Source organism: Pavona decussata, unplaced genomic scaffold, assembly GCF_977016875.1.
Source record: "Pavona decussata unplaced genomic scaffold, jaPavDecu1.1 SCAFFOLD_27, whole genome shotgun sequence".
NCBI lineage: Eukaryota > Metazoa > Cnidaria > Anthozoa > Scleractinia > Agariciidae > Pavona > Pavona decussata.
This window is the reverse complement of record NW_028145450.1, coordinates 788,346-802,559: the sequence shown is the minus strand read 5'-3', so window position 1 is coordinate 802,559 and position 14,214 is coordinate 788,346. Positions and strand designations below refer to the sequence as shown.

Below are 14,214 nucleotides of genomic sequence, written 5' to 3'. Positions count from 1 at the left end.
AAAATGCTAGGCTAATTTTTTTTTTAAATTCACGCATTTTGTTTCCAAAATGCGCTAGAACAGATCACGGGTTGTTCCTTTGCTCTTGTCATTCTAGAATCATTTGGCAGCTGATTGAAGTTCTTATTTCATCATTTTAAACAAATATATCAAAAACCCATGATACTTTGTCTTTAACGTCCTTATAACCTAAGAAAACTTTCGCAAAAATTCTTCAAGAGTTGGCCGTTTAGTCGGTTCAGGACCAAGGGCAATATAAAGTTAGCCAAGGACAGACGGGAGGCAAATTAGGCATACTTACTCCTGGAGCAAATGTGAATAAACTAAACGGAAATTTGCAGTTTTTGCATCGTGGTTAATGTTTTCAATTGATAATGTAAACATGGGATTTGTGCAGTGTTTGCCAGCATTTGCTATGCTGTAAAATATTCAACTTTGGTATGGTGAGCAAATCTGATGCAAATTTTCAACTTTGGTAGTAAGCAAATCTGAAGCAAATATGTATGGCATTCGAAGATTTACCTGTGTTGCGTAACACGCAAATTCAAAGAAAATATTAGATTAAAGCCACATTTATTTATTTGCTTAACATTTGCATCAAAGGCAAATTTGTGTCAAATTTAGAAACCTAAATTTGCCACAGATGGAAAGTACAGTGTAAGAGCAGAGTCAAGTATGTAGACGACGCTACTGCCATGGAAATCGTCCCTAGGTGCTCGCCATCGTACCTACCATTTACAGTATCCGATATCTATACCGTATGCTTCCTTAAGAGGCGTGAAACGTAATTCTAAGAAATGCAAAGAAATGATCATTAACTTTATGCAGTATAGCCCGTTCCCCCCTGGCCCCGTTACCGTTGGGGTTCTGTCATTGAAAGGGTTGTGACCTATAAGCTTTTAGGTGTCTGTATCTCTGAAGATCTTTCATGGAACGTACACATAGAGCATATAGTAAAAAAGGCCAACAAGCGTTTGTACGCACTGCGCGTAGAGTGGCCTCACTATCATGCAGCTAGTGCAATTGACTGTAGCATTCTAAGGATCTGTACTAGAATATGCCTGCCCTGTTTGGGCAGCCCTGCCAAAGTACTTAGATGACGCTATAGAATCTGTACAAAAAAGGGCCCTACGCATCATTCTGCCGAACTGTCACTATGACGATGCCCTAATTCAATCTGGCATCACTGCCCTTTCCCACAGAAGGGAGGACTGCCTGTCATCTCCTGTTCTCAAGCCATTAATACCTTGTGTGTCAATTGACAGGCTATACTGTCTCCCGGTGCGCTTAATGTCCCCAAGACAAGCGGTTCGCAGATTTCTGTACCATTAAGTATCAAGACCAGTTGTAATCCTTTTCTCTGTTATGTTTTCTCTGTTATTTAGTGCTCCTAATCAGATTTATATAATTATTTTTTTGACTGTCTTTATACCGTAGTGTTTTGTATTATTGTCACTGACCATCCTTGTAATTCAGCTTTTAGGCTGCGAGAGGGAAATCAATAAACTATAATTATTATTATTATTATTATAGAACGCAGCAGCTAGGTTACTAACTTCGAGCCGCAAATATGACCATATTACGTCCGTTTTGCAAGAATTACGCTGGTTGCCAGTTAGGTATAAGATCATTTTAAAATTTACTTTTAACTTTTAAAGATTTAAATGGTATGGCACCAGCTTATATTAGCACTGCGCTCTAATTCAGGCACTATTCTATTACATCCAACAGGGAAAATGAAAAAAAATCCTTCAATGACAGTTCTTTTAGTGTAGCTGCGCCTACACTGTGGAACGCGTTCCCTGCAAGCCTGCACAATATCGATTCCATTTTAACTTTTAAATCTTGTCTTAAGACATATCTTTTTAAGTTAGCTTTTAGTTTTTAGCTCTTAAATTACTTTATTGTAGTTAAACCTAGTTTATTTAGTATATTCTATTAGTGTAATGCGCTTTTGATCATTGCATGTCAAAAAGCGCAATATAAATTAATAAATTATTATTAATAAATTATAGTGTTGTTATTCTAGTGGTGGTTTGCTGTCACGTGACTGTCACCTCCATTAGTCATGAGCCAAACCCGTTCGGCACTCTAGTTCTTGAAAAGACTTCAAAGCTCGTGCGTGTCTAAAAAATTAATTTTGGATCCTGATAGGTCTGATAGACAGTCCTGATAAACAGTTTGGGCCTAGCTGGTTTACACTGCGACATAAGCAAAAACACAAGCATAAACATAAGCATAAGCATAAGTATAAGCATAAGCAGTGTAAACCGGAGGTGACATAAGCACATGTAAGCATAAGCATAAGAAAAAGGAATCGTTTCCATTTTTATATGCTTATGCTTATGTTTATGCCGCTAAAATAAGTGTGTAAACCGGAAGTAACGTAAGCATAAGCAAAATCCCAAGGAAGCAGCTGTGTTTGATTATTTATTACCAATTTATGGCTTTCAAAAACAGAAGCCAAGGGATGAAATGCGAAAGAGTCTAAGACCCCATATTGAAGCAGATCACCAATGGAAATGCAAATTGAAATGTGGAGTAATAAATACAGTCGAACCTGTATTAAGCGGTCACCCTTGGGGAATGGCTAAGCGACCGCTTAATACAGGTTGACCGCTTAATACAGGTTGCACAGAATACATCAATCACTTGGTTAAGAAAGTTCGGCGGTAAAATTGTATGGCAAAGAAGAGCATGGTATTGAAACAGACTAGTAAAACATTAACGCCACGATTGTGCAGCTCATTAGAAGCTCAATTGCCTGGCACGCTATTTGTTACCATATTTTTAAAGTGGTTTCCTTTTACAAGGTGACCGTTTAAAACAGGTCAAGACAATAGAAACAGCTCGCTGGGACTTAGTATAGGGTGACCGCCCTAACTGTATTAAATATTATAACAATAAAATCTCTAAGACTCCTATGGCTCCTGATGCCAGCGGATATTCAAGTTAATAGTGTCCAATGCTATTCCGTCATGTCTGGCAGTCCCAAAATGGCGTCTGGCTGTTTTCTACAAGAAATTTGCGAGGCAGTTCGCAATTATCCCTGCCTCTACGGCAAATACTCAGATGATTTCACCAACAGGACTTCTTTCTGTCCACACGTTCTTGTTCTCGTCGCCGTCGTTTTCTTCGTCTGCGGAGCAGCGGTAGCAACTTCGTCCTCGAATTTGAAAACGTGCATAGCCCCATGCTACCGCGGCTTCATTGTGGAGCTCATTGCACTTGCGTATGTCACTTTCCTTGTGCTTATGCAACAAGTGTGAACGTTCGTTATGCTTATGTTTATGCTTGTACTTATGCTTATGTCGCAGTGTAAACTAGGAGGGGGCTAAAATATGAGCTAGAGGTAATGTATTTTCCTTGTTCTAATAACTTTTTTCTGTTTGTTTCGTTGGTTTTGTCTTTGTGTTTGAATTTGGTGTAACACGATTTCATTTTCAAATCGAATTAATCATTACATGTGGCATGTAAGTGGATTTCCAGACGAGGTGATACCGTTTGCGGTCTTCCACAACGAATCGAATGTTCGGAGAGGACCATTGCGTTAGACGTTAGTCAAATCTATAATCTCGCAGTTTTTCGTCTTGAACTTTTCATTTTTACACGTTCACTAAGAAGTCGCGTCAAAATGTCAAAATAACCAAGTTGCCCCAAACCTTACACTGCCACAAGTCTAAGCAAACGTTTCATCTGAAACCGCGTAGGATAAATTCAGGCTTTCTTTCGTTTTCATAAAAACATGAAAGTTTAAGATAGGCCCACCATCTCAAACACCAGCTTTGTCTAACCTTCTGCTATCTTAAACAGAAACTCGTTCTCCTTTGATACTGTTTGCAGTAATTTACTACAGGCCTTCTCGAAGTACCTTTTTCTTGAAGTAACTATTGCTTCTCTTAGGTCTTCGAGAAGTGAGAATCTAGAAATTTTCACCATCAGACCCCAGATTCTGTTATAACCACCACCGAGACTGACCACAAGAGAAAAATGGTAGTTCTAAGCACACCAATGATGGATAAGAGAGTTAATACTCTGATCCATCATTTGCGTCCTTTAAAGTACTAGTGGTAGCGGCTTCATTTGTACTCGTCACATACGCTTACACTTGCTGCGACTGCCCACCATTACCACCCATCTTTTGCTCTCGCCTGGCCTCGTAGCTCTGTCGTTAAACCACAGGCAATAAAATCTGGAGGTCGTGGGTTTGATTCCTGCCAAGGTCAAATATTTTTTCTAGATCTTTCTGTCTCTCGTGCGATCCTGCATTTCCTTACCAGGGATAGCTCTCAGCAGGATTTTCATGTGTTCATTTAGCACTTTAACATACGCTACAGAGTTAATTCTCTGATACATCACACGAGGAAGAGACTGACTCGTCATAATTTGTTTTCGCCTGTTTGTTTGTTTTTGACATGATGGCTAACTTTTTGTCTAATAAAAGGTATCTTGGTTTTCGGATAGGTTTTACCCTCTTGGACAGCCGAAGCCAGAAGGTGTGTCCTGTGGATTATCGCAGATTGTTCGGTCATCTTTCCGCTCGTTGTCAGTTTCAATTAGCACAACCCACCCACCCATCCCTCCATCCATCCGTCCATCCATCCATCCATCCATCCATCCATCCATCCATCCATCCATCCATCCATCCATCCATCCATCCATCCATCCATCCATCCATCCATCCATCCACCCATGCGTAAAAGGGACTTTCTAAAAAGGAAGGCCGTACAGCGTAAAGATCAGTACTGCAGGGCCGCCTACAGGGCTGCGAGAAATGAAGTCAACAATTTAATTAAAGCTACTAAAAGAAAATATTTTGAAACTAACCTAGTTAACAAAAGTAAAGATCCTTATAAAACATGGCAGCTAATTAATGAATTGTGCTTTCGCCAACACATAAAGATCAACATTGCTTAAATCGTAATTGGGAAAAGCAAAATTAATTCTGCGCCTGAAACGGCTCAGGCCTTTAATCACCATTTCGCAAACGTTGGGCATGATCTGGCCAAAGGCATATCCCGGGGTGTTAACGAACCAGAATATTATCTCAACCCTACGAAGAAAACATTCTCCTTTAACAGCTGTAGTCTTAGTGAAGTCCTTAAATTACTCGAAAATCTAGAAGTCAAGAAAGCGACTGATCTGGACAATATGCCGCCCAGGCTGCTTAAATTAGCCGCACGCATTCTAGCACCTTCTTTGACATTTATTTTTAATCAGTCTCTCTGTTCTGGTATAGTTCTTTTAGACTGGAAATTAGCCAGAGTTACCCCAGTTTTTAAAAAGGGCAAGAGAAAACATGACAATAATTATCGGCCAATTTCGATTATCCCTACCGTTGCTAAGGTTTTTGAAAGAATAATTTATGATCAATTCTACAAGTACTTGAATGATAACGATCTTTTAGGTAATTGTCAATCTGGCTTCAGATCTCTTTATAGTACACCAACAGCTTTGCTAGAAGCTACCAACAGCTGGTCTGTCAATATAGGTAATGGTTTCATCAATGGAGTAATTTTTATTGACTTAAAGAAGGCTTTCGACACGATAAACCATAAGATCCTTTTTAAGCAAGTTAGTTAACTACGGAGCTGAACATGATGCGTTGAAGTGGTTTGATTCATACCTCAGTGACCGCCATCAAAAGTGTTTAGTTAATGGTAAGCTATCTGGTGCGCTTGCTGTTACCTGTGGAGTTCCCCAGCGAAGCCTTATTGGCCCACTTTTTTTCTTGATATACATTAACGACTTACCAAACTGTTTGACTAAATCAGTACCTCGAACGTATGCTGACGACACAAGTATCAGCATTGCTGCCAGTAGCTTATCGAAGCTTGAAACTTTAGTAAATAGTGAACTAAGTAACCTTCACAATTGGCTGAGGGCGAATAGATTAAGCCTAAATATTGCTAAAACCGAGTTAATGGTAACAGGCTCGCGTCAAAGACTTGCTAATACTGTTACCCATTCATTCAAAATACAAATCGAAGGGCAGGCAATAACCAGAGTTTGTCACACTAAATCCTTGGGTATTTACATTAACCAACATTTATCATAGTCCAAACAGGTTAACGAAATTGCTAAGTTTATTTCCTCTGGTATTGGTACACTTAAAAGGCTAAGGCCCTTTATAAATGAAGACACGGCAATACTTCTTTATCTAGCACTCATTGAACCACATTTTGAGTACTGCTGTCCCGTATTTGACGGTCTTAGTAACGAATTGGCCGACAAGCTTCAAAAACTACAAAATCGTGCCCAACGGGCTATCACCAAGTCTGATTATTATTCTAGTGCTACTGCCCTTCGTGCTAGACTAGGATGGAATGACCTCAGTATCTACCAGAAGAATGAAATTAAAAATGAAACTTATGTTTAAAACGGTAAATAAACAGACTCCAGAGTACCTTCAAGGCCTGTTTACACCCTTCAGCACGGGCTACGAACTAAGGAATAAGCATCATAAGTTTACTCTGCCGAAGCCCCGTAATGATTACCTAAAACGCAGTTTCTGCTACAGTGGGACATTGTTATGGAATAATCTTCCTGAAAAAGTCAGAGCAATTAGTTCCTTTCAATCGTTTAAAAGCGAAATCAATCGCCTAATGTCTACCTCATAGCCCCACACGGCAAACAATTAAAACAGTATTTTACATAATTATAATTATCTGAGTACTGATGATTTTACCGTGTATAAATAAAGTTTACAATACAATACAATACAATACAATACAATACAATACAATACAATACAATACAATACAATACAATACAATGCAATGCAATGCAATGCAATGCAATACAATACAATACAATACAATACAATACAATACAATTATAATGAAATCTGTCCTTAAAAGCCCCCAAAATCTAAAAATCCACGCATTTCTACTCAGCCTCTTAAAATATTCACATTGCACACACGTCTTTGTAGCAAATTTATAAAATCTTTATGCTTTAATTTAGACTAATATACAACATTCCTAAGTCTACTGAGATATTTCCTCTTATAATCCAATTGCAAGTTGGAAAAGTCCAGTACGCCAAAATCGAACGAGTACTGTAAAATGCAACCACTTTTGTCTATCTCTTTCCATCAGGTACTTGATTTAATCAATTTTAATTACAGTGCGGCCCATAGGAAATGGTTTGAAAAATTGAAACTGCATCAAATCAACAAATCTTTAAATTTATATTTCACACGTTTTCTAGTTAAAAATGATTCATTTAATTAAATTTGCAATTAAGAGGCGGTATGTGAACTTTTTTTTTATCAACGAATCAGAATCTGATCAAGGAACAATTTTTATAAGATGAAATTGCTGTTTGAGCGGGATTTTTCCGGGGAAGAACAAGCTATATTCACTGTTTTTAGTGATCTCTCCACAATGAACAGGAAGAACTTTTCAAGTTGCAATCCATTTCCATCGTAGCCTAGCTATCCACAGATAAACATAATTAATACTAGTTTCTGTGCATTAGTAGGGTAATTTGTCGTTAACAAAACTTAACCATTGTTGCGACTATTACATCGATTCAAATATGTCTTTTGGCTATTCCAAGTAAAACAAAATATAGGTGACACTGCGCCTTTAAGCAAGGTAGAAAACCTCCCAGTCATCAGGTGTAAAGTTCGGAGCCCCGGCTAGAATTGTGCGGTTGTTATTTACTCCGCTTGGCACAGAGTAGCAGAGACCAAAGAATGCTTGTGAATTGCTGTTACTGTCTGCCTCGTCAGCAATGAAGATGTCGGCTGGTGTGGCACCAAATAATGGACCGTAAGCAGGGCTCCTGTATATTGCTTTTGATGGGTTACTCACCATACTTTTAAAAGGCCCGATGTCTTCATTGTTGCGCAGAGAAAAAACGAAGGCTTCGGTAGTGGTACCATGACCATTAATGGACTCTGAACAACAGGACAACAGAAAGAAATTAAGAAACACCAGTATAAACATCGCCATTCGTATTGGAAATAAACGAGGTAAAGGATTAAAACACCTGACACATTTTTTCCAATCTCATAAACTTGGCAACTTCCGAACCCATGACCTCTGCGATGCCGGTGCAGTGCTTTACCAACTGAGCTATCAATCAACCTGGTAACTGGTCATGTTCTGAGTTCATAATATACCCGCAAAGAATAAATGAATATGAATATATGAAAACATGTATACGCACTGCGGATGAAAGATTATATAGAAGAAAAGATGCTCGCAGATTCATAAATCCCTGGGGTTTTTTTTTAGAAAACTCCTGATATCCTATTTTTAAGTGGTTTCAAGTGTTGTGTTTCCCAATCGTGTTGATTAGTTTTGGTTACTATAATTTTGGCAGTGTAGAGTAATCTGAACCTTCCAAATAAGATATTAAGTCGTGTGTGGTGACAGAATCCGCAAAAACGTATAAAAAAAGCATTTTACTCCGCTGAACTTAACCGATAAACCTCGATCACGAGGGAAACGGTTGTCATGGTAAAAAAAAAAACGGTGGTAGAGCATCCGAACTAGTAATCAGAAGGTCTTAGGTTCGACTCCTGATAGGAGCACTCGGATTTTTTTCCGAGTATGCCTGTGTCATTTACTGATGAATACATCGCTTTCATTTATTCAACAGACTTAACATTTTCCATCACATTATTTCCATTGCGCATTTGCCACACATTGACATTCCAATCCTAGCAGTATGAAGGATGTTTGTCTCATGAACCTAGTTTAATGGCCTTAGCTCCCACGAGTCTCCTGTAGCTCAGTGGTAGAACATCCGAACTAGTAATCGGAAGGTCTTAGGTTCGACTTCTGATAGGAGCACAGGGTAAGCAACAGATTGGAAATAGTAATAATAATAATAATAATAATAATAATAATAATAATAATAATAATAATAATAATAATAGTGTATGCTTGTGTCATTTACTGATTAATACATCATTCTCAATAACATTAATAATTTATGGCACAAAGGTGGCAGGTTATCGTCCACAATGGGTTGCCCAATTGACTTACATTAACGATAGAAAATACGGAATGGAAACAAAAACCTATTTATTTATGTTTTCCCATACTTAAAAATAGAGATTTATGGAACACAAATTTACAAGCAAAGCAAGGAAGTTGAAATGGCAACGAAAGCTAAAAGAAACCATGGAAAATAAGGTTTCCTCTCAAACTTCAAGATTAAATGTCCTTCCATAAATATTGGTTAACAAGAAAAAAGAAAAACAGAGAAATTAAAGATCACAACTTTTAAATTACAGATTAATAGTTATTTTTTCAAAAAAAGAAGACCTTAACCATTTTTGAAAGCAAGATGAAAAGCTAGTGATCTCAGAATTGGAGGAGATTAAAAATGTTTTTAGAGTTGATGTTAATCTTAGTAAGTTGTTATAGTAGTGCCTTCAATTTTACCGACAAAACGAATTAAATTACGCGCGTAGATAAAGAGATTTTGGGAAAGCTTTCTTTTCAAATAGCGAAGGAAAGAAGAACAAAAAAGAAATGCTTTTATCTTAGTTAGTACGAAAAAATGCTCGGGCAGATTTTTCTTTCTTTATACAGTTCTCGCGGCCAGTAAATAACATATACTTACCCCAAGGAATGTCCGTGTATCCTCCGAATATGTATGTATGGTGCACTTGAATGATGGTGACGGTGTGGCGTTTTCCGTCACACCCGATGTGGAATCCATTGACTTTCCATCCATGAGTTGAGGCTCGATAGCACAGCAGCCACTTCGAATCATATCCAACGGCAGGGGCAAGGAACATTGCTAGATTGCTGAGGTAGAACACGCTGTCTGAAATTATTGTAGAGTTGAGCGAAAACCCTAGTAAACAAAAACACAAATAAATAGTTGTAAGCAAGGCATATGCAAGGAATAGATGATTTTGGCTATAAAACGCACGTGCCAATTAAAACAAAAAGCTCAGTCAGTCATTCAAACATTCATTTGGTCAGTCAGTCATTGAGACAGTTAGTCGGCAGTCAGACAGTCAGTCCCGCTGTCAGTTGCTGTCAGGCACGAGCCAGTCAGTACGTAAGCCAGCTAGACAGCCAGTCAGTCAGTCAGTCAGTCAGTCAGTCAGTCAGTCAGTCAGTCAGTCAGTCATTCAAGCAGGCAGGAAGTCAAGCCATACAGCACAGGGGCACCCAATGATAGTTTTCTCTCTGATTCTTTAAAACGCTATTTTAGGCTATCTGGAATGCCTTTAAAGCTCTGTAGGTTCATTTTAGGCCGCGCTATAATATTTTTATCTGTTTGGTCATTCTAGGGGAACTTGAGTCTTTTCGAAATTACTAGGGCATTTTTGTCCATTTTCCGAAAACCTCAGGTCTTATTTCCTTTCCGAAAATCTTAGCTGACCTTTTTTCGTTAACCGAAACGACATTTTTATCAATCCAAAAACACTAGACCTTAAATTCCCCATATCACGAACGTTTGTGGTGAAAATTCCATTTAGAAAATTGTAGGGGATTAAGGGCCTTTCGAACAGGTAATTTACCGAAATGATCCGTTGGGTGCCCCTGACAGCAGTTAGTCAGTTAGCCTGAAATAATTGAAGTCGTTGGCGACAACAAGCAAACCCTTTTTCTAATCGATCTCACAGCTATTTCCTGAAAATCCAGACAGCGTTTCCACCCACAGGAGTTGACTTGGTCGAGGCATGTCCCATTGATGAGACAAAGTTTGCTTTCACACTCGGATTGTGTCCATAAACCCGTAGGAGAAATTTCGATTTTACTCAGCTTCTTTTCTATGTCGTTATGTGTGATGTCAGCTCAGGATTGTCTTGGTTGATACTTACAATATTCACCCCAAAGCTTGCTTATAGCGTAGAACTGAAAGCCACAATTCACCAGCTGTTTCTTGTTTGGAACGTCATGTAAACAGATCAATGATAATGTTTCTTACCTATTTCGCAGTTCTTTCCCACGAATCCTTCCTTGCAAAGACATACGTGGCTGTTTTCCTCGTACAGTGACACACACTTGCCATTGTTCTTACAAGGCCAACGGCTGCAAGGTGACTGCGAAGAAATAATAATACTTGATATGATATTAATATACCTTAATTTTTTTCTCTGTTCGTGAGCGGGCGGTATCCTGAAAATCTTGCAACATGATTGGCTTCGGGAGCGGGTAGAATTTTCCTATCTCTGACCACGGCCACGGTAACCGGAATCCGCGGGGTAATGCCGAGAGGTAGTCTAGAAAATACCCAATAAATTTATTGGGTATTTCCCAGACTACCTTTTGGCATTGCCGCGTACGCTTTTATTCCTTTTTTGGACAACCTTTGTCAAAATAGCTGTATAAGTATTACTGCAGTTGAGAGAATTAATTATATTCAGAGGAGTGTGTAGGGGCGGGGGGGACAAAGAGCCCGCGCTGACTTTAATAATTAATATTTTTTTTAAATAATTTTTGCCCCCGAAGGGTTTAGGCCCAGAGGCTAAAACCCGAGGAGCTAAGCACTCTAGAATTCCACGCGTGTATATATACAAGGATTCTTTTAATAAAAAAGTAAGAAATGTGTTTGTAGTGTGGGAAGGTTTCCTGATTTGATGAAACTAGGCGCGCACGGTGGTCTCGGGTAATTTTTTAGCAAGCGCGCAAGGTGCTGTTGAAAAGTTGCAATACAAAGTTAATATTTGTTCACTAAAGAAAGAGAAATATTCGAATATTCGAATTTGTTTAAAGATCTGCGGCTAAAAATTTGGTTGCTAGGGTAACATCAAACATTTACGAATGAGCCGGAGTTCTCAGATAAATTTCTGAGAAACTAGCCAAGAATTCAAAAAAGACCCCCCCCCCCCCCTCCTACCCCATTTCCAATCTTCCCAATAAAGTTGCCTCGTCTAAGAAAAATAGCGAGTAAAAAAAAAAAACTTTCACTGCTTAACTTACCTCGATGCTAAAGTGGTGATAGAAATTGCTGGGTGAGAATTTATCCGAGTTGTTATACTTGTTGGATGGGAGCAGCTCGCATAACAGGTTTCCGTTGGAGTCTGGGAAGGCAGCCAGATTAAAAGAGGAACATTGAGCTATCTGTAAACAGGCGAAGCCACATCTCATAGCGCTTATAACAAGATGTGTACCAAGACTGGTGAGCTTCAGAGAGGAAAACTCTTCTACCAGGAAACTGACATATCGCGATGAACTTCCGCTGATTATTCCTTTCTTAGCTTCAAACTCTGAAATAAGAGGATATGTTTCGCTTTAGTGAAATGAGAAATTGAGAAGATGAGAAGGGTATATATTTAACAATTATTCACCGAAGTGGAGGTGAATAGTGATGGATAAATATCCATCACTTTCACCGACACTGAGGGGAACAATTGTTTTATTACATACCACACAAGCTGAATATCTAGTAAACCAAAAAATTATTTTACTTCTGAAAATATACCGACAAATGGTACGCGGTAAGCAATTTCTTATTGTAGAAAGTTCTGTCTCGCTTTCTTGCAGACAAATAAAACTTTTGGAGACACTTGTTTAGTTCCTACCGTGTCATTTCTTCAATTTTTCTTTTAAATTCGTCTTTTTGTTGAAACCATTTGTTGAAACCATCCTGAAAAATATTAGATATTTCATTGTTTTTATTGTTATTGTGCTCGGCAGTTTTCGTAAACAAGGGATTGCATTTTCATTTTTCGCCTTGGAATATGAGATTGAAAAGATTAAATAAGTTACCATTTAATGCCATCAACCCAAACTTTATTTCCATTTATGTATTTTTTTTAACAGCCGCCTCGTTTATCGAAATAAATTCCTCTTAAGTAAGCGTGGCTAAAAGGGAAGCCATCTTGTTTCTCTTGGGCTGCTCGGAGGTGAATAGTACTTGGCTAATCACCTCCGAGCTAGCCAATCAGCGTCTGCGAATAGTACTATTCACCTGTGTGGTATATAATAAATACGAATATCATCGGATATGAGATCCGTTATTATTTCTTCAGAGCGTACCCCGAAAAAAGACGGCATGCTAAAAAAAATTGAAAAGTACCAGCCTTACCTCTACCAGCGTGAGCTGTTGACCATAAGGCGACCATCGCCAACGCGATAAGTGTTGCTTTCACAAATAACGAAAAGGTTTCCATTTTTCTCTGCATTCAACGGACGTTGCAAAATTCTTTGGAAAGACGTGAGCTTCGTGTGTCCGCGTAAAGCAAAGGAAATACGAAACTGACGCAAGCAGGTTGCGTGGTGGTTACAACAAACTTCTATCCTTTGGTTAATTAAATGTTGAACAAAAGGCTGAATTAACACCTTTTTCTTTACTTTGGCAATTTTAACGGTTTGGAATTATAAACACTTCTCACCGTCTTAAGGAAGAAACATATAAATTACTACAAGCGAAAGTGCTGATGCCGTCACCAATTATGCACACATATGAATGCTGAAAAACATCACACCGAATAACTCCCTTTTTGTCATTACCATTGTTGTACCAGGTTTATTTTACTTAAATAATTTAAGAAATTCCCACTAAAATGAAAGGGAAGAATGGAACGTTTAGTTAATAAGCAACTGATCTTGTTTAGTTAAGTAAGAAGGAAATTGTTGTTATGTAAACAGGTTGGAAAACTCAATGAATACATAGTTTACATATTGATTTTCAGTTTTGAAAACTGAAAGGATCGTAACAAGTTTTTTTTGACACATATTGATCTAATAAAGGATGCCTGAGATTATTATTTTTGAGCCAGCGCCGTTTATTAGTCCTTATAACCGATCAGTTAAAGGTTTGGGAATGGTACGTGTCTTAAATACTAAGAAGAAGATCAATAATCGCGGAGGACTTGTGATGTTCCTTTCATTTTCATCTCCCCGCGGGCCGAATTTAAGCATAAACACAAACGCTGCTAAAGAAAGTGAAAATTCCTGTGACATAAGCATAAAAGGATGAACAAAAGAAGAACAAACACATACGTTCGTCTTTGTGCTTATGCTTATGTCGCAGTTTTCACTAATGAGAACGGGGGCGACATAAGCATAAGGATAAGAAGAACGAACACGTTCGCACTTCTTAATGTTGGTTTTCACTAAGACACAAGCATAAGCATAAGCATAAAGATAAGCAAGAGACAACACTAGCTACATAAGCAGAAGGACAGACGCACGCGCAGAAAACCATTTCTTGACGGAATTCTCGATACCAGCTCCGTCCAATGATAACAAAGATGGTAGACGAAACGGTTGACTGCCTTGTGCTTGT

The 14,214-nt window shown here is 38.5% G+C and overlaps 1 protein-coding gene across 1 annotated transcript; it reads right to left on the bottom strand.

Moving 5' to 3' along the window:
- Positions 1–4,781: 4,781 nt before the first annotated feature.
- LOC146485207 (uncharacterized) lies at positions 4,782–13,267 on the bottom strand. Its single transcript, XM_085103608.1, has 5 exons — positions 13,012–13,267; positions 11,904–12,190; positions 10,909–11,023; positions 9,586–9,822; positions 4,782–7,906 (listed from the first exon to the last, which is right to left on the bottom strand). Exons 1-5 carry the CDS (start codon positions 13,106–13,108, stop codon positions 7,593–7,595), a joined length of 1,050 nt encoding a protein of 349 aa, XP_084959734.1. The 5' UTR covers positions 13,109–13,267; the 3' UTR covers positions 4,782–7,592.
- Positions 13,268–14,214: the final 947 nt, after the last annotated feature.

Coding starts and splice junctions, on each gene's coding strand:
- LOC146485207 (XM_085103608.1), bottom strand. CDS start 13,108: ATGCAGAGAAAAATGGAAACCTTTTCGTTATTTGTGAAAGCAACACTT. Junction 11,024..11,903: donor ATCACCACTTTAGCATCGAG/GTAAGTTAAGCA, acceptor ATTTCTTCGCAG/TCACCTTGCAGCCGTTGGCC. Junction 9,823..10,908: donor GGGAAAGAACTGCGAAATAG/GTAAGAAACATT, acceptor TTTGTTTACTAG/GGTTTTCGCTCAACTCTACA.